Source organism: Puma concolor, chromosome B3 (genome assembly GCF_028749965.1).
Source record: "Puma concolor isolate L17-30 chromosome B3, mPumCon1.1.hap2, whole genome shotgun sequence".
NCBI classification, from domain to species: Eukaryota; Metazoa; Chordata; class Mammalia; order Carnivora; family Felidae; genus Puma; species Puma concolor.
The window spans coordinates 94,565,253-94,593,010 of NC_141672.1; the positions used below are offsets into that span (position 1 = coordinate 94,565,253).

A 27,758-nucleotide genomic window follows, 5' to 3' on the forward strand; every position below is an offset into this window, starting at 1 on the left:
GTTTGAATGAAGTTGGCAGAAACCTGTTTCTTGGTCTTTTTAACTTCCCAAGCTCTTTCTCTCTGGGCTGGAGGAGAGAAGTACTCTAATACTTTCCTCTTAAGGAATTCTTTTGATTCTTCAATATTCCTTCATCACCATCTTTTATAGTCTGGAGGCAGTAGGCTAATGGCCTGCAAGAAGGTCTTTAGGATATTATCTGTTGATGTCATCAGTCTTTATGACCTCACAAGAAACGAAGACAGAAACAGCCTCATTTTAACATTCCATTACCCGGTTTAAGTGGATTTCTGTTACAACCGAAAGAGCTTTGACTAAGATGCTTGGATTAACTCCTCAGTTTCTCCAGGGTAGTTTACTCTGATTAGGTACTATAAATAAAAAACTGCTATGTATTAAAATTATCAGTCATGTTACCCATACTCACTCATTTCACAAACGTCTACTGAATTTCAACTACATGTTCAAGGCCTGGGATACAAAGATGAAGACAACAAGGCTCATTGTCTGTGTGGGGGAGGAGAGGACAAGTCTGTGACATGTTCTTATATAATTGCAATGCAGTATGATAGAGCTACAGTGAGAGAAAACATGAAAGTGTCACAAGAACACAGGAATTCTTGCAGTTGCAGATTGAGAATTGCAAAAGAATTGGGAAAAAAGAATTTTGTTTTTCACCTTCTGAATTACTCAGTCACACTATACCAGATTGGCCTTGTGTTCACTTTACCATTCAAAGGATAAGGAAACTAGTATAAAGAAACTATGGTATAAAGATGCCTTTTAAATTGTTCTGCTATGAGTAATAATAGTTTAGGTTTTGTATCTAAGATTTAAAAAAAATAAGACAATACTATGTATTGAAGTGTTAATATTTTCCTTAAATCTTTCTTAGTTTCTTTTCTTGCTGTATTTTATGCATCCTGTATGGTGTTTTTTATTTATTGGAACACTTGTTTCTTGGGACAATATTTTACGTGTATTATTTTATAAATACTTTTTTTCAAACCATCGTTCCTACTTTTCTTTGAAAAATATCATAGCTATCTGTGAACGTTCCACAAATGGCAGAGAATTTTGAGAGCTTGATCCTCCTTTAAAATGACCTTAAAAGGATATAAACCCTCTCTGCAGGCATATGCTCCAAGACAATTTCATTCAGAGTTTGGGAGGCTTATCATGCAGGCCAGGTCTTCTTCTCTCCCAGGGGATAGGTGATCTGACCCACTTGACCAGTAGTTTAAAGTACATACATGTGAACTTAACCTGCATTCCCAAAGGAGACTAGTGTGGTAGTGAAGCACATAGGCCTTGGAGTCAGATGGACACAGATTTAAATGCCAGCTCTGCCATCTGTAGACTAAGTGACCCTGGACATGTTAATTTTGTTAAGCTTCTGTTACTTCAAATATAATTGGATAATAATTACTTTACAGACATATTAACTGGTTAAAATTGAGATAATATATGCAAGTCACAGTACCTAGCATGTTGTAAGGGTTATATAAATGTAGGCAAATGTTGTTATTAAGATTATTTCTTAAGGAGTATAAATTCAAACTCACTTTTACTTCATACTTATAAAGCTTTGTTGAGAGAAAATATTGAAAATATTGAGGTGTGACTGAGTTTTGTTTATTTCTGCATTGGAGAATGGAGACATTTTCCAATTAAGGTAGACCGCAAAAAGCTAGGTATTAAAATGGAATTTTCCCACCATCTATAGATCCATTTTACCAGATTGTGCATTGAATTTTTTTAATGTTTATTTATTTATTTTTAGAGAGAAAGAGAGACAGCATGTGTGCACATGAGTGGGGGAGGGGCAGAGAGAGAGGGAGAGAGAGAGAATCCCAAGCATTGCAGAGCCCGACACAGGGCTTGATCCCATGAACCAAGAGATCATGACCTAAGTCGAAATCAAGATTCGGATGCTCAACTGACTGAGACACCCATGTGCCCCAGATTTTGCATTGTCTTTGTTTCCTTTGTCAACACAGCACAATGTTATAGACTCAACTCTGGCTGTATTCACTACATCAACACAGTTTTTTTTTTTTTTTTACATTATATTAAACACAGAGCTTGTCTAGGGAAAGTGCAGTAATCAACTGGGGTGTTCAGAATAAATATTCACCTTTTCATCCTTCCAAGGCACATGGTAACTTCTTACCTCTTTATATGTATTTTTTAAATGTTTTTATTTATTTTTGAGACAGAGAGAGACAGAGCATGAGCAGGGGAGGGGCAGAGAGAGGGAGACACAGAATCTGAAGTAGGCTCCAGGCTCTGAGCTGTCAGCACAGAGCCCAGCGCGGGGCTCGAACTCACGGACTGTGAGATCATGACCTGAGATCGTGAGCTGAAGTCGGAGGCTCAACTGACTGAGCCCCCCAGGCGTCCTGCTTCTTTCCTCTTTAAACTTTCAGTTAAACTTTGGTTTGCGAGCATAATTTGTTCTGGAAACGTGCTTGTAATCCAAAGCACTTGTATATCAAAGTGAATTTCCCCATAAGAAATAATGGAAACTCAGTTGATTTGTTCCACAAAATAAAAATATTCATATAAAAATGATTACAATACTGTAATATAATACAAAATAATAAAGAAAATACAAAATATAAACAAAAATTAACAAATTAACCAGCACTTAACTTTGAAAACCTTCACGGCTGGTGTGAGGGAGACAAGAGAGAGGAGGGTTATTGTGTAGGATGACTTTCACTATCACTGACACAATCCCTGCTATCTATTGGCTGAATGGAATCTTTTTCTTTTCGTGCAAATTTAACAAGGAACCAATGACACTTGCTTATGCCTCCTTTTGAGGATTCCATGGAAATGTGACATTGCATTATCCTTAGATTCATGGCTCACTGCTATATCTATATCCTTAGATTCATTCACTGCTATAGCCTTATTCCGGTGGTGCTCTTCCGCAAAATTTTCACTGTTTCCCACATTTTACACACTTAGCTGTGTGTAAAAGTGAGGGATTCCTCTACCTATTTCTCCTCCTCCTCTGCAGCGAGAAAGAGAGAACCATTGTCTCAGTTGTGGTCATGTGGCATTTGGCTTCACGAGACTTTCGTATTGGAAGACATTGCTCATGTATCAAGTCAAAATTTATTAGAGATGTTTGGTCATCTTGTGGAGCACTCACAGAACAAGTTACTCGCAATCCAAGGTTTTACTGTATAAGCATGGCCATGCAACTTGCTCCTGGCAATGAAGTAATGAAATCTGAGTCAAAATGATGCGTTTGTTTGTTTGTTTTTGTTTTTGAGAGAAAGATTTAAGAGCCAATTTACAGTTCATTGAGTTCTCTTCTCCCTACTTCACTGATTATGGTGAATGAGATAAAGTCTTCTTCAGCTTGGATGTTTGAGTTACTATACTAATGGACACTGGCCTATTGCACACTAGCCTATGTGCAATAGATACACAATGTGAGTGAAAAATAAACCTTTGTCAGCATAAGCCACTTAAAATTTTACTGATGTTGTTACTGCATTGTAATATAGCCTATACAAATTGATACAGGGATTCACAGGAAAAAAAATATGACTTAGTCTTAGTATAAGCAACATATACACTTTGTGTGCACAAATGGTTTGTTTTTATTTTACGGATACTGCCCAATTACATAAGTAATGTTGTCATTTCCCTTCCTGGCAGATAGTAAGCTTAGAGCCAATCTTATCTGTGAGTCAAGTCTAGCAAAAGTAAAGGATCTCTTAGTAGGATTTTATATTCTAATCTCATCTCAGACTTTTCTTTTTCTATCTCGTGTTTCTTAAACCTTCTTTTTCTTATCTGTTTATTTAGCATGTTATTTTATGCTTTTGTACTGATGTAAAGCTACCTGAATGCTTATAGGAAAAAGATGAGCACATATATATAATTAAATATATATATAAGTATAATGCCTGTTTTAGTACAAAGGGTTTAAACATGTGATATGCAAGATGAACCTACCTGAGTGCTTCACCTTTATCTTTCATTTATGCCTTTCTTGAAATGGCCTAAAGGCTCAGACTCCACTGTTAGCCTGATGTCTCTACTGGGGAGCACTGATTGCCCTTCAGAAGGACACAGGAATAGGATTCAGGAATCTAAATTCTAGTTTTATTTTGCCACAAACTATATATGTAATCTCCAGCAACCCACTTTCCACTTGAGTCTGTTTCCTCATTTGTAAAATTGAGATCTTTAAAAAATTTTTAATTTATGTTCAAATTATGCTCTTTAATTTAAATTACATGAAAAAAGGCATGAGGGGATAGATTAATCTACCTCTCTTAAATGGGAAAAAAACCACAATGTGGTTTCTTGAGACTAAACTCGCTATTTTCCATTTATTCATGCATTCCTTCAAGAAATATTTCTTGTAGGGCTATGTGAAAGATATTACAAGGTTATAGAGAAGCAAAGGATCCAATTCCTGGCTTCAGCAGTCAATTATAATCAGGCTGATACAACATAGGCAGGGAATACTTGTGAAAAAGTCAAAATCTATTACAAAGTTAATATGAGATAAAGAGGCAAATAGACTGTATCAGAAATAAAACTTTTAAGGATGAGACAGAGACTGTTTGTGGGATCAGGTTGTCAGAGAAGGCGCTCTTAAAAATGGATCAGATTTGCAGGACTTCAGATGTGGAAAAAAGAATGCAGGCCAATGGAGTGTGCAGAGGGGTGAGGCTGGGTAACAAGTCATTTAGGCAGGACCTTGAGAAGACCACCCTAGTTGCAGCAAAGGGTTACCTTGGGGTATGTTCAAGGAATATGAAAAAGAAAAAGAGCAAAGGAGATTAAGATGGAGTGGTTGTCCTAGTGTAAACAGATTTTTACTATGTGTCTGTCAGGAAATAATGTATTCAACACAAATCTTTGAGGATGATTGAAATAATTGGTGGGTAATTATGACTTCATTTAAATACTATAGTTGCTTAACAAATAATGTGAGTGATGTGGTTTTACCCTTTAAGTCATAAAGTTGCTAATGAGCCTAATTATTTCAAATTATCATAAATTTCATTTCCCCACTGTTTGTAGAGGAGAAAGGTAACATGATAGCCTATCAGAAGTTGAAAGCAATTACATCTCTTTTATTTATTTTCATCCAATAATTTAAAAATGTTTGCCAAGGGCTTCAAACTTTTTCGTAGCTGAGTATAGTCCTTTGTAACAGAAACAAAAACGAACCAACCCTACTGCTATGAAAATGATGGAGAAAAGAGAAGCCAAGGCATGCAGAATTACCTGTTAGTATAGAGGAATAAAATGGAGTACTGTTAATGAAAAAATTCAAAATCTTGTAATAACGAAATCAGAGTGTAAAGAATTCACATTTTGGTGACGTCAGTGTTATGTACGATTTATATGAAATACATATGTTTCTTTCAAAATGTGAGTGGAGGAGTCAAATGTAGTGGGGAGAAAACTTTTGCAAGAGCTCATTCTGTTTTCCTCTTAGTGTAAATGTTAAATGGAGGGTGCTGTGGTTCACCCATATCATTTCCTCTTTGTTTGGAGCCATTGTGTTCTAATGGGAAAAATGCTAGCAGAGTCTTAGTGACGCAGTGTCAGTTCCCCACCCTTTCCCCCAAATCTTTCCATCAGAGCATTTACTATAAGTAAGACTTCTGTACTGAACAAAGAAAGTAGCATTTTATTCCATTATTTAAAAAAAAATAAATTATAGGCTCTCAAACCTCTTCTATGGGTGGGTTCTCAATATTCACCACTAACAATATGCCTTAAAATAAGTCCATATTCCAAGATCAAATTTGCAAAATTTGGTTCTGTTTTTAATTAAACCAAACTCTTTCTAAGTGAGTGAGAAATTAATAGTTAAAATGAATGATTAGAATAAGAATTGTCTCTTCTAAGGCTGGTAATCCCAAATTCTTTGATCTAGCTACCATTAAGCTCCTACCCTGACTGCTGGGACTAACTGAATCCAAACTTAATCAAATCAATCATACCAAGTAAAGGAACACTACCAACAGTTTCATTTGTAAGACCACAGGACACTACTATAATTTATGGAAGGTTTGAATTAGTACCTTGGGAAGACCTGTTCTTTTTAATGACACTTCCTGAGGGAGAAAGACTGACTGCTACTACAACATGCTCTAAGAATCAATTTTACTTTTAAAATAATTTGTACCACTATATTACAGTGGAAAGTGCATGGGAAAGAGCAAAATGGCGAACACAGCAGTGTTCTTCAAACATCAAAGGACATAAGAAATACCTGGGAACCTTTTTAAAATGCAGCTTTTGACTTTATTTGTCAGGCCTAATATCACAGTTTTGGTGACAATACTAGCCTGTGGAACTGTCTTTTGAGTAATAAGGGGATAACTAACACAGACCTGCAGCGGTGCCTCTCTGACAGTGAGCCTGTGTCCTCAGCTGTAAAGTGGGCCATGAACACCACTGTCACAGGGTCACTGGAGGGGTAAGTGAAATTGCAAAGTGCCAGGCAAGATAGGAGCATGGAATGAAGAGCAGAGAGCATGGTACATAACGCTGGTACTTGGTACATAGGCTTCGCTATCTTCTCACTCCCACAATGCTTTGTATGTGTCCTTTAGCTTGTGGGCTCTCAAAAATGAACCGCTAATGAGAAGATGGACTCATTTTCTATATTTAGTTTTCAAGATTTCACATTTGAAAGAATAGGTTTCCAAATATTAATTTGCTTTAAATGATTACCCATACAAACCCTACCTCCATAAACTTTACCTTAAAAAATAAAAAAGCCTGCCAAGTAAGACTAGATGAACAGCTCTTTCAAAATCATTGGATAAAAGTTTTAAATCGCCAGGGGTTGGGGCACCTGGGTGGCTCAATCATTTGAGCTTCTGACTCTTGATTTCCGCTCAGGTCATGATGCTGGGGTCTTGGGATCAAGCCCTGCATTGGGCTCTGCATTGAGTGTGGAGCCTGACTGGGATTCTCTCTCTCTCTCTCTGCCCCTCCCTGCACTTTCTCTCTTTCTCTCTCTGTCTGAAATAAATAAAATGAAAAAAAAATCACCAGATGGTGGCATCATTATGGGTTATTATTTGAGAATTGTCTTCTATAATATGAAGTTATTCTCAGAGGGGTATGATTAGAATATAAACCAGATGTATTTTTCAAAACTTTATTGAAAAAAAAGTATAAATAAGTAGAAACTTAATATGAGGAAGACCTAAGGAGTTTTCCAGAAACTTGAAGCGAAAGTATGATAGAAAAAGCATGCATGTGTGAATGTATGAGCAAGAAAGAGAGAGGGGAAGAAAGAATAAAAAATGTGGAGGAGAAAAGTGAAGACAGAAATGGAAGGAGGATGAACAGGATAAGGAACAGTTTCAGAATTCCAAACAGTACAAAAAATTTCTAAATCTCTGTAAATATTTGGTCTCACCAACAAATAGCATAATTTAAATTTACCTGTAAACTAAGAAAGTTAAAAACAGGACAAGATTGTCTTTTAGGTCTAAAGGGAACAAATTAAGCACTAAGATAAGCACTTTTTGAAAAGAAAAAAGTCCCCCTTTAAACTTAAAATATGACATGTTCTGGGTATAACAAAATAATCCAGAAATTTTCTATTTTTCATCCCTTCTCTTGCTTTTCAAGGGGTAAAAACAATAACGCTTCTGAAGCTTTTGATTTTGCTTCTTGGTTTTACATTTGATTATATTAGAAATAAAGTATACTTATTACCACAATATGTCAACATCTTAAATGGAATAAAATGAAATGGAAGGCACGAAAAAGGCAGTCAAAGCAAGGGAGGAGTATGTTAAAAATAATTTCATTACCACTTATGAATTAGTCTTTAATTACCCCCTTAGTTGTACTAAGAACTAGAATTATTTCCTTTAATTTTATTTATTGAAGGGAAAAATAATAAAATGATTGTTATCTTTAAAAAAACATCCTATCTTAGAATACTTTTAAATATGGTAAAACTTCATTCATTTGGAGTCCCTTAATTCAAAATTTGTTACCATTCATATTGAATGTGGATTGAAATTTATCTTTTTGCCTTGCAGAAATTTCCAATATAGTGCAAATTAATAAGACAAATCAGTTATCATGAGAAATTTAAAAATATTTAAGAGAAAAAGCAGTTTTCAAATATCTTTTAGTACTTTTCTTTTTAAAAAAAAATTTTTTTTAACCTTTTTTTTTTTTTATTTTTATTTTTGAGACAGAGAGAGACAGAGCATGAATGGGGGAGGGGCAGAGAGAGAGGGAGACACAGAATCGGAAGCAGGCTCCAGGCTCTGAGCCATCAGCCCAGAGCCCGACGCGGGGCTCGAACCCACGGACCGCGAGATAGTGACCTGAGCTGAAGTCGGACGCTTAATTGACTGAGCCACCCAGGCGCCCCTATCTTTTAGTACTTTTCTATTCACATGTGCAGATAAACTGATAAACACCATATTTTTGGTATTGATTCAACTAAGCCAGGTAACAGTTTCATGTATTACAAATATATCACTTGGCATTTCTTTTAAAATACACTATAATTTTGGGTTTTCACTAATTCAGCACCTTTATAAATTCATGATATAATGTTTCTGACTTCCAAGTTACTTAGGCTAGGAAATCAACATTATAATCATGCGTAGCCAAAAATTCTATTACAAAGAAATTAGTCTTGTTTTATTGTTCTTCTGGCACTATCAAATGAATTATACGGTTGTCCTTTTTTCTCCCCCAATTAACCTATTTTTCTTGGCATTCGGTGAAAGTTTAGTTTTTAATATATTCTTTTCATTGTGTAATCTGTATGCTCTGAACAACTCTAGTCCAACATTTCTCTATTAGCATATTTTTTCTAAGAAGGAAATATAGGATATAGAAGCAATTTTCTTTTAGGTAAAATAATGAGAGGTGCTAAGTATTGATTTGTTTTAAAAATGCCAACATTATTTTATTTTATTTTATTTGTAAAGCTATGATTTACTGTGCGTTTATTATTCGCCAGGCACTGTGTTGAGCACTTTATAGTCATTTTACATTATCTCATTTAATCCATTAAACTCCAAATAAGGTCAGTCCTACTTTAAAGATGGGAAGACTGAGTCTCTTAAAGGTTTAATACCTTGCTCAAAGTCCTATTGTTAGTCAGTGGTGGAAACTGGATTCAAGTCAGGTTTATTTGCTCCTCAAGTTCCACCGTGTTATCTTCCTTAAAGAAAGGATTATATCCACTGCTTCAGGAGCCATGTATTGGAGTAAATCAAGCAAAAAGAACTAGTTAAAGTGGGATGTGAAGATGACTTTGGCACTTGAGATGACGTAAGATACCTAGGAGACAAAATAGGGGCTCCTTGGTCACAATCAGTATGGCGTGAATGCCATATACTTCCTAGGACTGACAGAGTAGTAGGTTCTGAGAATGCTGGTAAAGGTAATAGACTCGCCTTGCTTAACCACTAATGTGTGGGTGTATAATATGAGAGAATATTATACCTTCTGCAGTCTGGGATGCTAATGTTGAATGATCATTGGAGGAAACTAGGTCAGGTTTTGTGATAAAGTAGAATATTGATTTAAGTCATGTTTTGCATGGCTTCGGTGCCTCTTTTGCATTTCAGTATATGAACGCAATTTATTTAACCAGTTCACTCTTCACAGATTCCAAACATTTAATATCTATATATTTTGTTCTCCAGCAAATTGTTGCTGTAACTAATTGTTTTTCTTGGAACTTCACCATCTGTGGAACCCCCAGTTAGATTCTTAAGTTTGGTATCACATCAGTCATGGTACATTGCATTGGAGAAAACCTAAGCCTACATATCTCATTTTTAGCATTCAAGGTCTTCTATGGCGTTCCTGGTCTTCCTGGTTAACAAGATATGAGCCAAGATCTGTTGTTGAACCTATTCCAGGTACTGTTTGTGCTTCCACACAGATCTATACCTGGACTGATGCTAAAATTGTTTGCTTCCATGCATCTAGACAGACTGCTAGAATTAATATAACTGAAAAATAGATAAGAATCAAGCTATTATCTCCATAGTTCTCCCACTTGAGTCAGCCATTAAGTTACAGCTTTATCAGTCTTCATTGGTCGAGTGTTTGCTCCCTGTTGGCTGTAAATCATTCATAGATTTTAAAGCCTATGGTAGGACAATTTGTAACTGTTTTCTTAATTGGATGTACTTAATTTTCAAAAGCCATTAACAAAGCCAAGTTTAACATTAACAGCCTTTGAAAAAATTCCAGAGTGGGTACGTTGGAGATGGCCAGTAATGCTGTCCTGTGATGAAATTAGTGTCATCTCACCCTTTACCTCTTGGTGAGATATTAGTGTAATTAATGTGGTAACTTAGTTAAGTCTGTAGTAAATAATTTATTATTTATTTATTTATTTATTTATTTATTTATTTATTTATTTATTTTTACTACTACTTAACTTTATTTATTTATTTATTTATTTTTAAATTTATATCCAAATTAGTTAGCATATAGTGCAACAATGATTTAAGGAGTAGATTCCTTAGTGTCCCTTACCCATTTAGCCCATACCCCCTCCCACAACCCCTCCTGTAACCCTCAGTTTGTTCTCCATATTTATGAGTCTCTTTATGTTTTGTGCCCCTCCCTGTTTTTATATTATTTTTGTTTCCCTTCCCTTATGTTCATCTGTTTTGTCTCTTAAAGTCCTCATATGAGTAAAGTCATATGATTTTTGCCTTTCTCTGACTGACTAATTTCACTTAGCATAATACCCTCCAGTTCCATCCACGTAAGTTGCAAATGGCAAGATTTCATTCTTTTTGATTGCTGAGTAATACTCCATTGTATATATATATATATATATATATATATATATATATATACCACATCTTCTTTATCCATTCATCCATCGATGGGCATTTGGGCTCTTTCCATACTTTGGCTATTGTTGATAGTACTGCTATAAACATGGGGGTGCATGTGTCCCTTCGAAACAGCACACCTGTATCCCTTGGGTAAATACTTAGTAGTGCAATGGCTGAGTCGGTTGTAGGGTAGTTCTATTTTTAGTTTTTTGAGGAACCTCCATACTGTTTTCCAGAGTGGCTACACCAGCTTGCATTCCCATAAAAATGCCAACGTTATTATTAAGAAACTTCTTCCTCAGTACCTTAACCTATATTTTGACAACTTTAAAACCCATTTATGGCTGAAATCAAACCATAAAACTGTTTTAGGCTTTTACAATAACATAACTCAAGTTTTGATTGCACGGGGCCTACAACAGTTTGAGTGTCAGAGACATTCTTAATTGGAAAAAAGAGGGAGGATGACCCTTAACATTTTCATCAATATACAGACTTAATACTGCCTGCCATGAGAAAAGCTTTCCTTTTGCACCAGAGTTCCTTAAAAAGAGATTCTGTTTCTACTTCCACATTTTTGTGGTAATTGATTTATAAGATGCTTACCGGTTCTCATTTCAAGGGAGTAAGAGGTCCAGTTCCCTCTGATCCAGACTGAGTTTTGGGTTATAGCATTCCTCGTAGCTAAAATTTCTAACTGCCTGATTTTCCCATCCACTACTCTCCCAGGTTTCTTTGGTTCCACAAAATGGAAACACTATTTATCCTGTTGCAAATGTCAGATATCTGGGACTGAACGTTGACAGCTCCTTGTCTTTCACATAATCTATCATTGAGCTTTGTCTCCAACATTTATTTGCTCACTTCCTTCACTCTCTTCTCCACCATCCTAGTCTAAATTATATCATCACCTCCAACCTGAGTACAGCCATAGCCTCCTCCTAACTGGCCTCCTTACTTCAACTTTTGACATTCTCCAAATCATCCTCCATGTTTTCAGAATGATCACAGGACTCATTGATTATAACCCATTATATTTAGAACTGAACCCAAAATTCCTGTTGTTGGTATCAAAAGCCCACATACATTGGTTGGTCTCATATCACCCAACTTTCCCTTTGTTCACTGTGCTCCAGTTATACTGTCACCTTTCAATTTCTAGTATACACCAAGCTCATTTTCACCTCAGAACTTTTGTTTTCCCTGTTACCTTTGCCAGCTTAAATGTTACCTTGTCAGAAAAGCCTTTTGTGCCCAGATTTCAACAAGCCCTTTCTTCCCTTTTCATTTGTGTTATTTGCCACCATAGTAACCTATTTATTTCTTCCTCTCATATCATCAGAATTCTTTTTATGTACTTATTATCTGTCCCTTCCTCCATAATTTGAGTTTCATGAAGTCAGGGACTTTGCTTATCTTATTGAACAGTGTATCTCTATTATATTTGCATACTATGTAAATACATGGTAAGTGATGATTTGAATTTGCTGAGTTAACAGAATAAATAGGATCAAGGATTTTATTGTATCATTAAAAGCTCAATACAGAAAATTTCAAAGGAAATATCTGATTATTGCTTACACGATTCTTGGGTACCTCATGAAGACTGAAGATATAAGAAGGAAGAGAGACAAAGAGAGAGAGAAAATTTGTAAGGAGTATTTCTAGAATCTCTATTAGTCCTTTCCCTACCAAGAAAACAAGTGGGGAGCAGGTATACCTCCCTTCACCCTAAATCAAGTGAGAGGGTCTAGTGTTTGAAGACTATAGAGGACTACTGAGGATATTGGGAATAGTGGTTTTCATATTAGAAAAGAAGACTAGAAAAAACAATTACTTGGCTTAGTATATGAAGATGATAATTCATAAGAAGAAACAGTTTTGGAAGAAGTTGTGGTGGTAGAAATGATAACTTTTGGAAGTAATTAGATGAATAAGGATTGGACTAAGTATGATTAAGTTAATATTAAATACCATTGAGGGAAAAATTTGAGAAATATTTAAAGATGGCAAGAATGTTTAGCTTGAAGAGAAGCCTAAGGAGAAATATTAACCTCTTCTCTTAAGTATGAGTTATCTTGTTAGCCACCAGATTTATAAGAATCTGTAATTTAATGGATACCTGGCTTTTCATGGATGCATCTTTATACTAAAAATGTTTAACTCCATTACTTTCTTCTCCTTCTTTGCTATCATAACTATCTTTATTCTGCTTCCTTCTGCTACTTCTGAAAAGTTCATGTGGTGCTAAAAAGCCATGGTTTTAAAGCTAATGAATTAAAAAAAAAACAATTTTGTTAGCAACCCAGTAACATTTATTAAAGATTTAAAAACATTTTTTGTTGCTAGTTTTCCCCCTTATTTTCCTGTTTTGCTATGTAGACAGAGAATATGGAACCAAAGAATGACGACTTAAAGCAAAGAATGTAATAACCCTAATTGCACAGGGTCCTTGTTGTCTTTCATGATATTCTCCTAGGGGTGAAGAAAAATTCTCTCCCTACCCATTATAAAGCTTTACAGCTTTTCAACTGTTAGAATGGCACTAGGCTGTTAAAATTAGGCACTAATATATAGCACTGAATCAAGGACACTGATTCTTTGCTAAAGTTAAGCATTAATTTAAGTGGAGTCAAGCCAATTAAGAGTGAATTATATAACTTCATTATATAGAAATTTCCAAATTAAAACAAAAAACAACTCATAATAACTCTAGATATCTTTCTCTAGGTCTAAAGTTGCATAGTAATTTGGAAAATTAATAACACATTTTTGAGAACTTTAGCTTTAGATTAGCATTTCAGAGAACTTTTTATAAATATAGAATTAAATAAAACATACATTTTTATAGACTTAGAGACACAAAGAGTCAAGTTACATTTGTAAACTGAGATATTTATACAGCTGAGTCAGAGGCACACCACAATTTTGAACATATGACTCAGACTTTGTACCCTTATGTACAATTAGTTTTAAAATGTTAGGGCATTATGCCAAGAGTAACCACAAAGTTTACAAAGCTGAGGATTTATAGGGACCCCAGGCTTGCTCAATTACTTCTGAGATTTTACTCCTGAGTTTAAGCCACTATCTTTGACCAGGTCCATCAGATTTGGAGCAGACACACCTATACTCCAGCTTCTTATTGCACTTAGAATAAACCCAAACCCCTACTACCATGACCTTCAAAGTTCTTCATGATCTGGTCCCTGCCTACTTTTTGTTTCATTTATCTATCACTATTTTCCCCATTGCTCATACCTGAAGCCATTCCTGTTCAAGGAAGTTTAAAATTTATCTCTTTAGACAGGCCTTTCCTACTTAAAGTACGAGCCTCTACCCATTTACCCCCATCTCCTTGAATATCTTCGTTGCATCCTAATGTCCACCTCCCATTTACTCACACGACAGATATACATGTTTATGTTTGTTCCCTCACTGGAATGCATACTCTGTAAGGTCAGAGATCACTTCCAGAATATTCACCATTGTATCTCAACATCTGGCACCAAGTAGCTATTTGATAAATATTTGTTTAGTGAGTGGGTCAAGGAAGTAAGTAATGTTGGTTGTACACAGCATGATCCAAAGTTGGGCCTAAATTAATGGAATGGAAAAAAAAAAATTATGGAATGGGACTGACAGGAGAAAAGATGAAAGTTTATCCACAGTGTGATGATAGCTGTAGAGGAATGCAATGGAAACAAATCTTGGACCATAATCTGAAATATGTGAGAAATAACATATAAATTTATGTTTATAAATCAACCTTGCATTAACTTTGAGAATGTTATCCCCCCCCCAAGTAAATAATAGAGGTAAAAAACTTAACCTCTATTGTTCCTGGGTTCCCCTCTTCTGCCTCAAGATGGTGTTGGATTCAAGGACAAGGCAAGGGATTCTGATTTTTGAGTCATTTGTCTACTCTAGTTACCTCTGGGTGTTCACTGACTCTGTTCACACAGTTCCTTCAAGTATGGGCTTCCTGCTGCTTCCAGATTTCTTTTTGAAACATGGGAAATCTTTATGAGCGGTACTTATGGCTCCATCTATTTAGACACATGAGGCAGTCCTTGCTCTCCTTACTCCCTGGAGCTTTGCTGCTTCTGCCGTGTGCTATGGTGTTTCTAGAGATATAGGAGCTTGGTCCCCAAATAGACTTTTATCTCCCCAGTCTAAGGACTCTAATTTTCCCAGATTGCTTCCCAAAGGCACTCTGATGCTTCCCTTCCTTTCAAGGCACTCAGCAGAACCCTGTGAAGTGGATTCAGACTTTATCCAAGTCAGGAAGTGTATATGACTTTTTTCTCCCACATCTTTCCTTTCCATTTACAAAGTTTGGCTATCTTTCTGACAATATGGAGAATAGAAAAATAGGATAAATGAACATAACTTAATATTACATAAGCTTATGCTAGTAGGAGTTAAACAAATTTGGAGTTAAAACAAAATAGAGCAGGGAGAGTGGTTCTGTTCATGTCACTCTTCTTAACATACTATAGTGGTTTCCTATTGCTTTTAGGATGAAGATCAAACTCCCTGACATAGCCCAACAGGACCGTGGCTACCTCTGCAGCCTCTTCATGCACCACAGTCCTTCTCATTCTCTGTAATAAAACCATATTGGTGTTTGTAGCATTTCCTTACAGTACTTGTCCATGATAGTCATTTCCTTTAATAAAATGAGAAACCCAAGGCATAACTATAATGAAAGCCATTTTACCTGTCAGATTAGTAATATACTATACTATACTATATTAATATACTATATTGATAATATACTATATTGAACAAGAATCATACTTCTGTACTGCTAGTGGAATTATAAAATTAGGACAACTTCTGTGGAGGGTTAAGTTGGCAATATCTATCTAAATTTTATATATATGGACCAATTCTGGATATTGATGTTACAAATATATTTGCACAGTAAAAAAATGACACATTTATAACTTTATTCATTGTAGCTTTTTTTTTGTAATAGAAAATGACTGGAAAAAAATTAAATGTTTATCAATAGAAGGCTAGGCAAATACATTGTGATATACCCATTAATGAAGTACTATGTAGCTGTAAAACAAAATGAGGAAATTTACTAAATAGTAGTGGGAAAACTTTCTATTTTTATTAAGTAAAAAATGCAACATGCAGCATATTGTCTATGGCATGCTACTTTTGTATAAAAGGGGGAAAAGTAAAAAATATGTATGTGTATATATACATATATTCACACATATGTATTCAACTTGCCTGTATATGCATAGAAAATTCTGACAAGATACACAAGAAACCAATAACAATGATTGTCTATACTTTTTGATAAAGAATGGGAGCTAAGAGGATGCGGAACAGGATAGGACATGAAAAGGTAAAATAATGAAAATATTTAATGATTGATGTTCCCTTCTATTGATTACATTATACATACTTATGAATGTGACATGGGTTTAAAATTATTGAAATGCAAAATTCATTAAACAAAAGCTATTTTCTATCATTTACCTCTTTGTGAAATAGGGATATAACAGAGGTTGCTTAAGCAAAACTAGATGGTGAGTAATCATATTTAAACAGCTGTTAATGTTTTCATGATATTTGTTGAAATAGATCCTCTGTATTCTTTTTACATATTCTATCCCCATATCAAACTAGGCAAGTATCAGGCACTGTTTCTTAAAAGACTTAAATACAGTTCCCTTGTCGAGATTAAGCCACTCATTAATACTACCGGGATTATATTTTCAAATCACAGAGTACAATAACATCTAATGAAGGTAAAGTGAAGAGATCACAATTTTATACTTTGTTTCCAATTTTACAGTTAACTCTATCTAGCAGATTTTAAGGAGGCCCTAGCACTCTTTATCAACAAACTGTCTATCTCTTTAAGTCTTGAGCATTGAATTAGCAAATTTTGACTTCTAATCTGTTGATTTCTTAGTTTAAAATCTGTAGGGTCAGTGTGGAACAGATGGATTTAGTAGCTTCTGAAAATCCTTACATGTGAACTGACTGTTAACAATTTTCACTTTAGAAGGAATATCCAAGTTCCAGGAGTTCTGACACTGCTCTTTATTGTTGCTCATGGAGGGATGGTTCAGAACACAGCAACATCATACTTTCTTTCCTTCTCTTCTTCCTCCATTTGGAGAAATACATGATAGAATTTTTATCTAGCTTTTTCAACAGATGCAATTAGAGAAGGTTCCATGCTCCTCTGCTCTAATAAACTTACAAATTTCAATATCTGATGCCTAAAGAGTAACTTGGTACATTTAATCTATTCCATGCTCTGGATTTTGTTGCCCCAAAGCAAGGAAATCACATACACTATAATCTGAAAGGACTTAATTTTCTTTTCCTATTTGGTCTACATGCACCACCTGGTGGTAAAGTAGTGCATTTCAAGTGGTGTGTGTGTGTGTGTGTGTGTGTGTGTGTGTGTGTGTGTGTGTGCTGGGAGTATGAACATGGGAAAGAGAATTTCAATATACATTCCTAAATATTGATTTAGATTAACAATGCAATCATTTTGCAGCAAATAACTAATAAAATACTGGGCCACTACACTATTTATAGGCCAGAACAGGAAATAAAGGGGAGGAAAACTCATGCTGAAAAGTAAAATAGCTTTCTCTTAACTTACATTAACTATAGCTCTTATAATTCATCCCTAGAGTAACACTTATTTATTGTGCTAATGTTCTTACTGAGGCAAAAGTCAAACATTGATAACCATTGTAAAACCATTTTATTTATTTTTAATTTTTAAGAATTACAATTGTTGAAAGTATGCATCTTCTTCCTTATATTAGTAGTTAGTATAAGTCCAAGTCATAGAATTTTAAAACTACAGGGCACCACAGACTAATGCACTATTTTTACAAATGCAGTAATGTAGTAGCTGAGACTCAGAAATGCCAAGTGACTTGCCCAAGGTCATACTGGTAATTAGTGGCTCAGCTCAAATAAGAAACTAGATATTCTAAGTTTCAGTCTAGGAATATAAAACATAAAAAATATACTCATATACAATGGTCAAATACCTCTGCATGAAAAGCTATACCCTTGACTCAGCTACACAGTGCTTCAGAGCACTAAGATGTGAGTTAATAAACACATATTAGTTTTATTCTAAAATTCTGAGTACAAAGAAGTAATAGGAGAAATGCATGTATCATAAAGCTATGGAAAAGATTTTCTAACTAGCAAAAATCCTTTTATATATATGTTCAAAGGAATATTTTTCAACTTATATACAACTGCTACGTTGTAAAGATGGTGTAAAAAATTCCTTTTCCCCTTTTAACTGTTTCAGAATCGGAGATCTGTTTCTACAGAGTAGGTACCCACTGGTAGATTTAGTCATAAACTATGTTCACAGCTCCCTCTCATGACCATTGAATGAATACTATATAAGCCTCTTTTATTCTTGCTGTTGTATTCAACTAACAGCTCACTGGTTAAGTTTTAATTGCTTCCAATGAGGTCAGCAAAGGTATTTATCGAAAAGCCCTGAATAAAAAGGCTCCACACACACACACACAAGCATACACGCTCTCACACAGAGAGAAAATCCTTTTGCCTGTTGATTTATGGAAACAATTATGATTCTGCTGGAGAATTTCTCAGCTAAGAAATAGTTTGTAGCTACAGTAGAGAGGCTCAAGTTGCACAAGGCAGACAACAGACATGGAATTCTTGTGCATCCAGCTGTTATCAACAGAACAAGTAAGTTACTGCTATTTGTTTTTAAAAATAATGCAGAGTGGATTTCTAGTAGTTTACTTCTTTCTCTTGTTTTAGTGCTGAGGGGAAAAGTAAAGTTACCAGATTTTTGAGCCTTGTAATTATCTATAGTAATTACGCTGTAGAACTTTACATAAAGTTCTGCAGACAATACTGGCATTTAACTTGAGAAATGTGGGTAGTTCAAGAGAAAATAATTGATTAACCACAAACATAAAAGCATACTATAAACAAATCTAGGGAAAGCGTTTATACTTTGTTAGTAGTAATTTTAGGACTTAATTTAAATCAATAGCTCTAATTGCAGGATGTTTCTTACCAAACAGCAATCAGAATAAATGGTACAATCATATTCTGATTTGTCTCCAGTAATGTGTAACTTTTCTAAATCTACATATAGAGAGATAAAGATGTTGACATCCTCTGTGAAAGTTGTTTTAAATGTGCCTTCACAGTACCAACTACACTGCATGTTATAATACTATTTACCCACTAACATTTATACATACAATGTTTCATCTTCCCCTGCCTCCCCTCCCTATTCCTAATGTCTCATGGCAAACAGAAGTCCAGTAGTAAACAGTGTCGCAGCAACTGAACTTAGTGCAACCTGTTTTTATAAGGAAATACCAACTGAGAGTTATTTAAGGAGGAATCCTGTATTGTTATCAGGAACTAAAAGGATAAGGATAACAATTTGGAAAAAAACAACTACTCTTTCTTAAATCAATCTACAATTCACAGATAGGAAGAGGTCAATGACCTAGGAGCAACAATCAACTCAAGATTTAATTTTCATTATGTTATTCATGAACACCCGGAGCACTACACTATAATGCGCAAATGGATACTGACATGGATCCTGCCAACTTTGCTCTACAGATCATGCTTTCACATTATCTGTCTAGTGGGCACTATATCTTTAGCTTGCAATGACATGACTCCAGAGCAAATGGCTACAAATGTGAACTGTTCCAGCCCTGAGCGACATACAAGAAGTTATGATTACATGGAAGGAGGGGATATAAGAGTGAGAAGACTCTTCTGTCGAACACAGTGGTATCTGAGGATTGATAAACGAGGCAAAGTCAAAGGGACCCAAGAGATGAAGAACAACTATAGTAAGTGATGTCTTTTATTTATAGCACGGCTTATGAACCTTAATCTGTGAAAGAACCATTTTTCAAGTGACATGCTTTCTTACTTTTCTTTTTTGATTTTTTGAAAAAAAACCCTATCATCTTCTAATTTCTCTAAATTGGGATCGTTGAACTATGTTTCCAATAACATCTTCTGGGAACAGGTCAAATCTACTAATATTATGGTTGGAGCTGATAACCCAAGCCAATTTGAAAATATAATCCTTATGTCCTATGGTCAAAATGCTTGTAAGTTACGCAAAATATAAATGATATTATTCACACTGAGATGGAAATCACTGTCTTCAAGCAAAACTCATTAGGAACTCTAAAAGAGTCCTCAGTAAATGCTCAACAAAAACTTATTAGTGTGAGGAACAGAAAATTCATTTTAAAAAAACAATTAGATTTTCTTTGAAAGAATATTTCTGTGGTGTAAAATACATAATCTGTGCTCAAAAATGCTTTCAGGGACTTGTGCCATTGTATACAGTTATGAAACAGAAGGGAATCTGTCCATCTGTTCATGTCAGAATGAGTTTGTATTAGGTTGTTTGTTTAATTACCTAAGCAAGAAAATAGGTTCCTCCTAACATTTTCTTTAAATCTTCCATGCCATAATTTTGTGTTACCTTAAGAGAAATGTAAATGTGAAGGAAGAAATAAAAGTGAGTTGCAAGAGATGTTAAGTCCATGATTTTCTGTTAGTGTACCTTACATTTTCTCCAAGAATTAGTTATTTTTGTCCTATTGAAATATCAGGGTTGGATTTGTCATTTAGAAGTTATGATGAACAAACAATTTCAATAGTATTAAATTTAATAAGGTAGAATATTGGATATAAATAGTAAGAATTTAAAGTCCCTGAATGAAAATAAATGGTTTGTATTACTAGCACTTGAACAATGCTATTATCTTATCATCTTATAATATTATACATATTAAAGTCAATTGAAAAAGAATGCCTGGGGATGATGGCGTAAACATTTGCTTAAGCACTTGCAGTGCATTTTGCTTAAGGCTTGCAGTGAGTACTTGAAACTTTTGTTGCTTGTTTAATGAATGGTTTTTAGGGATTTTTTAAAAAGTTTATTTATTTTAGAAAGAGAGCAAGAGCGAGCAGGGGAGGGGCAGAGATAGAGGGAGAGAGAGAATCCAAGCAGGCTCCTTACCGCCAGCACAGAGCCTAATGCAGGAACCATGAGATCATGACCTGAGCTGAAATCAAGGGTTGGACGCAACCGATTGAGCCACCCAGGTGCCTTGGTTTTTAGGCTTCTTATCTAACGAGCCAATAAGTGGGAAATTGGGGAATTATATTTCCAATATGAAAATGAGAGGATCTTCTTTTTAAATATAATTGATATAGAACACTAAGGCCTTTTTAATGGATTATTAATAGTTATAGTTTAATTATTACTGGTATTAGTTAAATTATCATGTTAGTCTTGGAAGATTGTTCTGATTATACTAAACTTTAGCTAAAGAAATGACTATTTGCAGAAAAGTTCTGTGGATAGCCACTTCTATATGAGCAACAGAATTTGGATTATAATCAATTTATTTAAAAGTTATGAGATTTATCATGAATAATGGAACCTGGTAGAAGAGACAAGAGGACAGAGCCCAGGTGGAAGTTATGATGCATAGGTCTATTCCCTATCTGTGAGTAATTTTGGAAAAATTTTTAATTCTTTCCAATTTTCAGTTTTTTCATCTCTAAGATATGGGGTATATACAGATGATCTCTAATACACTCACTAGTTCTTACAGTCTATTCTATTCTAAACCATAACATAAGTATGAACAGATCTAAGTACTCATTATGTAATTATTATATACTTTGAGTGAGATAAGTGAATATTATCTCCATTATAAGATGAGCCATCGGAACTAATTTGAAATTGTACCAATATGGTTATCAAATCTAAACACTGTGTAGAATTCTTCTACATGGCCACTAATTCCTTTTGAATGCTTTTGTCAAATAATGAAAAAGTGAAAAGTTAGAAGTAAAATCCAGTGAAAATGAATAGCATGCGTAATTATTTGGGATGAAAAATATCTACAACTGGGATGCATTCATATATGTGTTTTATTCTGTGTTAAAGTTTCTTAAAAACCACTAAACTCCGGCATTTGTAGGCATACACAAAATGCCAAAGTTATTTTATATCTGAAACACAATTTAGCATTAACCTTGAGTAACCATAAGGCCAATTTGGCACACCATTTCTCCTCTATTCTAATTCTACAGTGAAAATGAAAGAGAGAGAGAGAGAGAGAAACTCTTTCTGTATCATAAATAGAATGCCACAATACTAATGTTCATAAAGACATGGTATATATTATATAGTCTTCACATCTATAAGCTTTTCATAGGCTGTATATATAAACATACTTTCTTGATAGGGTGAATTCTCCTGGAAAGGGAAGCTTCAATGGGATCCTTTAAGTAAAACCTAAAACTGTTGTCAGGTTGTGTTGCTATCCTCTTGAAGAAGGGGTCAGTCAGGCTTCACCATAGTTAAAAAGAAGTTAATCCACAATTGTCAACAGGAAATCCTAAGATACAAAAGTAATTACTTCATTGAAAAATATTGAGAATAACTTATTAGAAGAGAATTCTGATATTCATTTCCTGTTATTTAAGGGGCAGCCTTACTAATTTTAAGTGTGAATGTCCCCTACATAAAACATGCAAATTGACACATGTGAAGTTGAAGCTACTGTATCCAGGTACAAAGGAAGTGCTCAATAAAATTTGTTTAAGAAGTCAAAGAAGAACAAAAAACTTGAAATTATAAATATGAAAACTATTAACATTCCTCAATCATTAACTGAATGAATGAACAAATGAACAAGAGATATTTCCTTCCTATTTACAATGAGAGTAAAAGGTGATTGGGTTGTCTACTGGAGTAAAATGCAGCAGAGTTCAGAAAGTGTGATACATCAGAATAGCACTTTGAATTTCATTTTCAGTGTTCTGATCCCATAAATTTGTTAGCTGGTTGTTAAACGCCTTCTGTGGAGGTCTTTTAAAATGGTATAGATTTAAATGTCTTAGATGATAAAATTTTGCATGAAAAGTTAGATGTCAGCTGTGTGAAACATAATTGTTCTTTGAGTTACTATGAGGTCCCCACTCTTTTCTCATGGCTTTGCTTTGGATGAAGAGGAAAATTACCTGATGATATTAATAGGTTTTGAAGGACTGCTTACTTCACTAGCAGAAGGATAACCTCTTCATAAAAATGTGATATTGCTAAGAAAATGGACTGGGGTGAGTAGAAGAGGTAAAAAAAAAAAATATGGGTATATAATTTTGTTTCCAAAAGACTGGGTTGGGTAGGTAGATGGAAGGCCTAGAGGAAGACAAGGGGAGTGGTATGGAGCTAGATATGACAGCTCATGTCTCATTTTTTAGGAAATTTTAAAAATTACTGAAGCTATCCTGGGTTGTGAGGATCTCACTTCAGTCTTAATTTATAGTGTTGTCTTGTGAAGTATTTTAAATTTAGATTAGAAGGACTAAATTGCAGGAAAAGCACACCAAGCAACCCAATAAAAATAAGCCTTGTATTAGTAGACAGATAAGTAAGACCCAACTATATAAATGTAGGAATTCATGAGAGGCCAGGAGATGCCAGACCACATTTCTGACACTGAGGAGAGAAGAGTTGTCACTGGAGAACTGGTCCTCAGATTGCATACTAGTCTCATCCAGGAGGCAAGAAAAGTCTGTCTTCTCTGATGATTCCACATTTAGCCTTGCAGTATGTTTCTAAGCAATGCAACTGGAACCTAACCTGAACTAATAATAAGGGTAATAAAAGCATAAAATGCCCAGTAATAACATCTTAAAGGGATTTGTAATGGATGGTCAACACTTCTACTGCTGTCGTCAGAACTCTCCTCTTGGAGACAAGGTGAAAGGGTAAGTTTAGATAATTTTTGGACCAGGCACTCCATCAACAGACAGAGTCAATCAGTCCACACCTGACAGAAATAACACTGCTGTTTAAGCTGGGACTCGAGGTGCCAAGTGAGAGATGGCAGCAGTGCACTGGGCAACTGTCAACCGCCCTGCAAGGCAGATGCGGAACAAAGAACTCAGTCCCTCAAGATGATTTTCTTGCTTTTGGTATTCAGTTACTCTTCTCAACAATGGTCAATATCACCCATTCCTTTTAAGAAGAAATCCTTAATTGTGCTAAACCACTGATTCAAGAAAAAGTATGCTTCACTTAGTAGAATTAAGCATTGTAAGTTCCATAGCAAGCAAAGAGTTAGCCATTCTGAAAGCTAGCCAATGATTTGGCAACATTCTCTTTTGGATTGTTAGACTGTGACGGGATATGGCCTAACAATTGGCAAAAAGCAAATAAACACAGTGTTGTGGGATTTGACTTTGGCCACAGAATCTTCAGCAATCCAGTTGTCAACAATTCTTTGGATAAGATCCTACTCCGCACAAATCTCTGCTAATAGCTAGCAAATATACATACCACCTCTAAATATGGAGACAGTAAACTTGCTTATGCTCCAAACAGCTCTTAGCCATTTATCTAAAAGAACAATAATTCACATTTTCAAAACAAAATAAGAAAACCAGGGCAACCACCTTAAAAAAATAGACAATGAGGAACATATTTATGGATTTGACCCACAATCTGAGAATTACTGACAAAATGGTACCCTGTAGAACTGGTGGCCTGCATTCCCCTGAGTAAGTTAAGTTGTCAAGGCCTTAAATTAGGGGAAGATGGATAAACTGCTGGAGAGCAGATTTGGAAATATTAGCTACCCTTTGAGAATTATAATAATAAAGATTATTTTTCATTGTATAGTTTTCCTCTTTTTTTTTGAGGGGGGCTGGCTAATACAAATGTCTGGCACTTGCAAAATTCAAATAATTTATTGCCACAGGTGTATCTCTTATTTAATTTGTAAATCCTTATTTGAACTGACCATCATTTTCATTTATATACCAACCCAGAGCATATGAACATGCATTTTCCTCTGTGACTCAGCTGTATTACAACTCTTTAGCCTACAGTTTTAGAGCATTCAGAGACCCAAGTGCATTGGAGAGAATGCAAGAAGTCTGCTTTCAGATATAGAAAAAAATTCCCTTTTCCAAGTTTCCCTACCTCTCAGCCTTGGCTAAATATTATAATCAGCTAGGGAACTTAAAAAAAAAAATACTGATGCCAGGTTCCACCCAAAAGGACTCTTATTTAATTCATTCGGGGCGCAGCCTGGGCACCAGGAATTTTAAAAGCTCCCCAGATAATTGTGACACGCTGCCAAACCTGAGAAGCCCTGGATCACAGCGAAGGTTCATGTTAGATTACTGGGAGACCACAGTTCAATTAAGTCAGAATCCTGAGTAGGTGGGAAAGACTCAGGCATCGGTGTTTGTTAAAGTGTTCTAGTGATTTTACTCTGCTGATGAAGTTAAAAAACCACTAGTTAATGGGACCAAGGGTTCTAATTCAGCCTGGATCCCCTCAGGTGTCCCAGGATTATTTTGGAACCCCGGGACGGCTCCATAGTTAACTTACACCCCGGAGGATTTCAAAATGGGCCTAACAGGAATGACTGTCTGAATTATGCATTGAGGAAGTTCTTCTGGGTCCATTTGACCTCTCTGACAAATCTCTGTGGCTCCAATATTTGGTGAACTGGCCTGGAAATGCATGTGATGACAGCTCTGTAGCTACTATGTAAAAAGGCTTCTTTGGTGAATGAGTTCATCGCAGGGAAGAATAGGTCCTGTGCCACAGTCTCAGAATGACAGGCAGATCTGAATCTCTTCTGACACTTTCAAGTGGTGATGCAGTAGGGGACCTGGAGTACAGACATCAAAGCCAGCTTACTTGGCACTTAAATGAGCCACTTATGACCATGGACTCAGATGTCCCCAAATTAGGCTCTCACCTCCTATGGCCACCCCACAGAGTTCAAGGCAGTGATTTAGAGAGACAACCTCAAGTCTAGAAAACCCAGGGCAGGAAGAAGTCAGAATCCTAGAGGGTCTATCCAGATTACTGAAAAGGATATGAAACTAGAGCCTTGTTTTCTGTGTAAGTTTGGGATTAAAGTAAGCTTTCTTTTATTTCTAAGGATCCTAGCTTTCTTTTTCTGTATCAAAACTTCTGGTAGCACAGTAGCTTCTTTTACATGACTGTTGGAATATAATACTTTTCTATATTTTAATTTCACATATGGCACACAGAAGAAAAGGCAGAGATTGTGCATATCTAAGTAATATGGAGAAAAAAAGAATTCATTAAATGAAATGGGCTTCCATACAAATTCCTTACTTTTCTGAACCACCTCCAAACTTTCTTTTTTTAAAAACAGTTTATTGACGTATTTTGATATATAAAAATCTGTACTTATTTAATGTACACAACTTGATGAATCTGTACATCTGTGAAACTATGATCACAATCTATGCCATAAACATATCCATCACTTCCAGAAGTTCCCTCCTGCCTTTTAATTTATTATTATTTTGTGATAAGAGCACTTAACATAAGATCCATCTTTTTAGTAAATATTTAAATATGCAATACAACAGTATAAACCATAGGCACTATGCTGCATAGTATATCTCTAGGACTTATTCACCTTGCACAGTTGAAAGTTAGGACCCTTTAACTAATATCTCTCTATTTCTCCCTCCCCCAAACCCCTGGCAGCCACCTGTCTACTCTCCACTTCTATGAGTTTGACTATTTTAGATTCCTTCTGTAAGAAGTATCATGTAGTATTTGTCCATCTGTGTCTGGCTTATTTCACTCAGTATAATGTACTCCAGGTTCATATCCAGTCTTTCTACACACAAAATAGGTTGGAAAATGAAAATCCTCTGCCCTTCACATGGTTCAGAAAGCCACATTAAAGAGTCACTGAACACTTAACCGTTTCTTGACCAAGACTTATATCTACATTTGAGATTATATCTGCCCCTGACTTAGGTGGAGAAGCTATACCTAATTTGCTAACAAAGCAAATGTCATTAAAGCTATTTACCTTAGCTGCACAAAAGGGTTTGTGTAGTAAAATATAAAGACAAAGGGATTCGGATGAGGAAGCAGGTAAATGAATTATCTAATATTCATGTCCAGGTAAAATTTGCCTTTACAACATCATTCTCAGAGGTGAAAGGTGTGATGTATACTGGGGAGAATTGGCTCTAGAGATTCTCTGACTGTTCCAGTCAACTTCCCTGCAGAAGAACGTAATCACTTCTCTTGGAGTGGGCATGAGTACTTGCTACAACCATTTGCTCGTGTCCTTCTGAGAATAAATAGGATGACAACATCTTTGCAAACAGGAGAAGAAATAGGCAAGAGAGGAAAGGAACAAAGGACTTTATATAAAAATAAATGGATTTTGCATTTTATTTTTTTGAAGATTTTATTTTTAGGTAACCTCTACACCCAACATGGAGCTTGAACTCACAACCCTGAGATCGACTTGTACTCTTCACCAGCTGAGCCTTCCAGGTGCCCTAATTCTGCATTTTAAGCTTAGGGTGGATTTAAAAAAAATTTTTTTTTCAACGTTTATTTATTTTTGGGACAGAGAGAGACAGAGCATGAACGGGGGAGGGGCAGAGAGAGAGGGAGACACAGAATCGGAAACAGGCTCCAGGCTCTGAGCCATCAGCCCAGAGCCTGACGCGGGGCTCGAACTCACGGACCGGACCGCGAGATCGTGACCTGGCTGAAGTCGGACGCTTAACCGACTGCACCACCCAGGCGCCCCGATTAGGGTGGATTTAAACACAAAGGATCCTCGTAAAACATGGCTCTGTTATCTTTTTTTTTTTGATGCCCTTAAGGAATAAGGGCAATGGGATGCAATAATGGATAAGACAATAGTGAGAGAATTTCTGAGATCAAAACAAAACTAAATAGTGTACAGAGGGGTTGAAATAATAACAGATTATTGCAGATGACACTCAAATAGCAGGTTTGAATCCATTAAATTTGTGCCTAAAATTGTA

At 35.6% G+C, this 27,758-nt stretch overlaps 2 protein-coding genes across 7 annotated transcripts in view; one reads left to right on the top strand and one right to left on the bottom strand.

Moving 5' to 3' along the window:
• Positions 1–27,758, bottom strand: part of FAM227B (family with sequence similarity 227 member B) — a 206,083-nt gene that overhangs the window by 55,109 nt on the left and 123,216 nt on the right. The gene's annotated exons all lie outside the window — the stretch shown is intronic.
• The window catches only part of FGF7 (fibroblast growth factor 7), a 57,471-nt gene continuing 48,010 nt past the window's right edge, over positions 18,298–27,758 (top strand). Inside the window, exons 1-2 of one of the 2 annotated variants that reach the window (XM_086710641.1) lie at positions 18,298–18,575; positions 19,338–19,714. In XM_086710641.1, coding sequence (XP_086566767.1) covers positions 19,429–19,714 — 286 coding nt within the window. In that variant the 5' untranslated portion in view covers positions 18,298–18,575; positions 19,338–19,428. The remainder of the gene's footprint in view (positions 18,576–19,337; positions 19,715–27,758) is intronic. The other variant, XM_025918645.2, reaches the window with a different exon arrangement.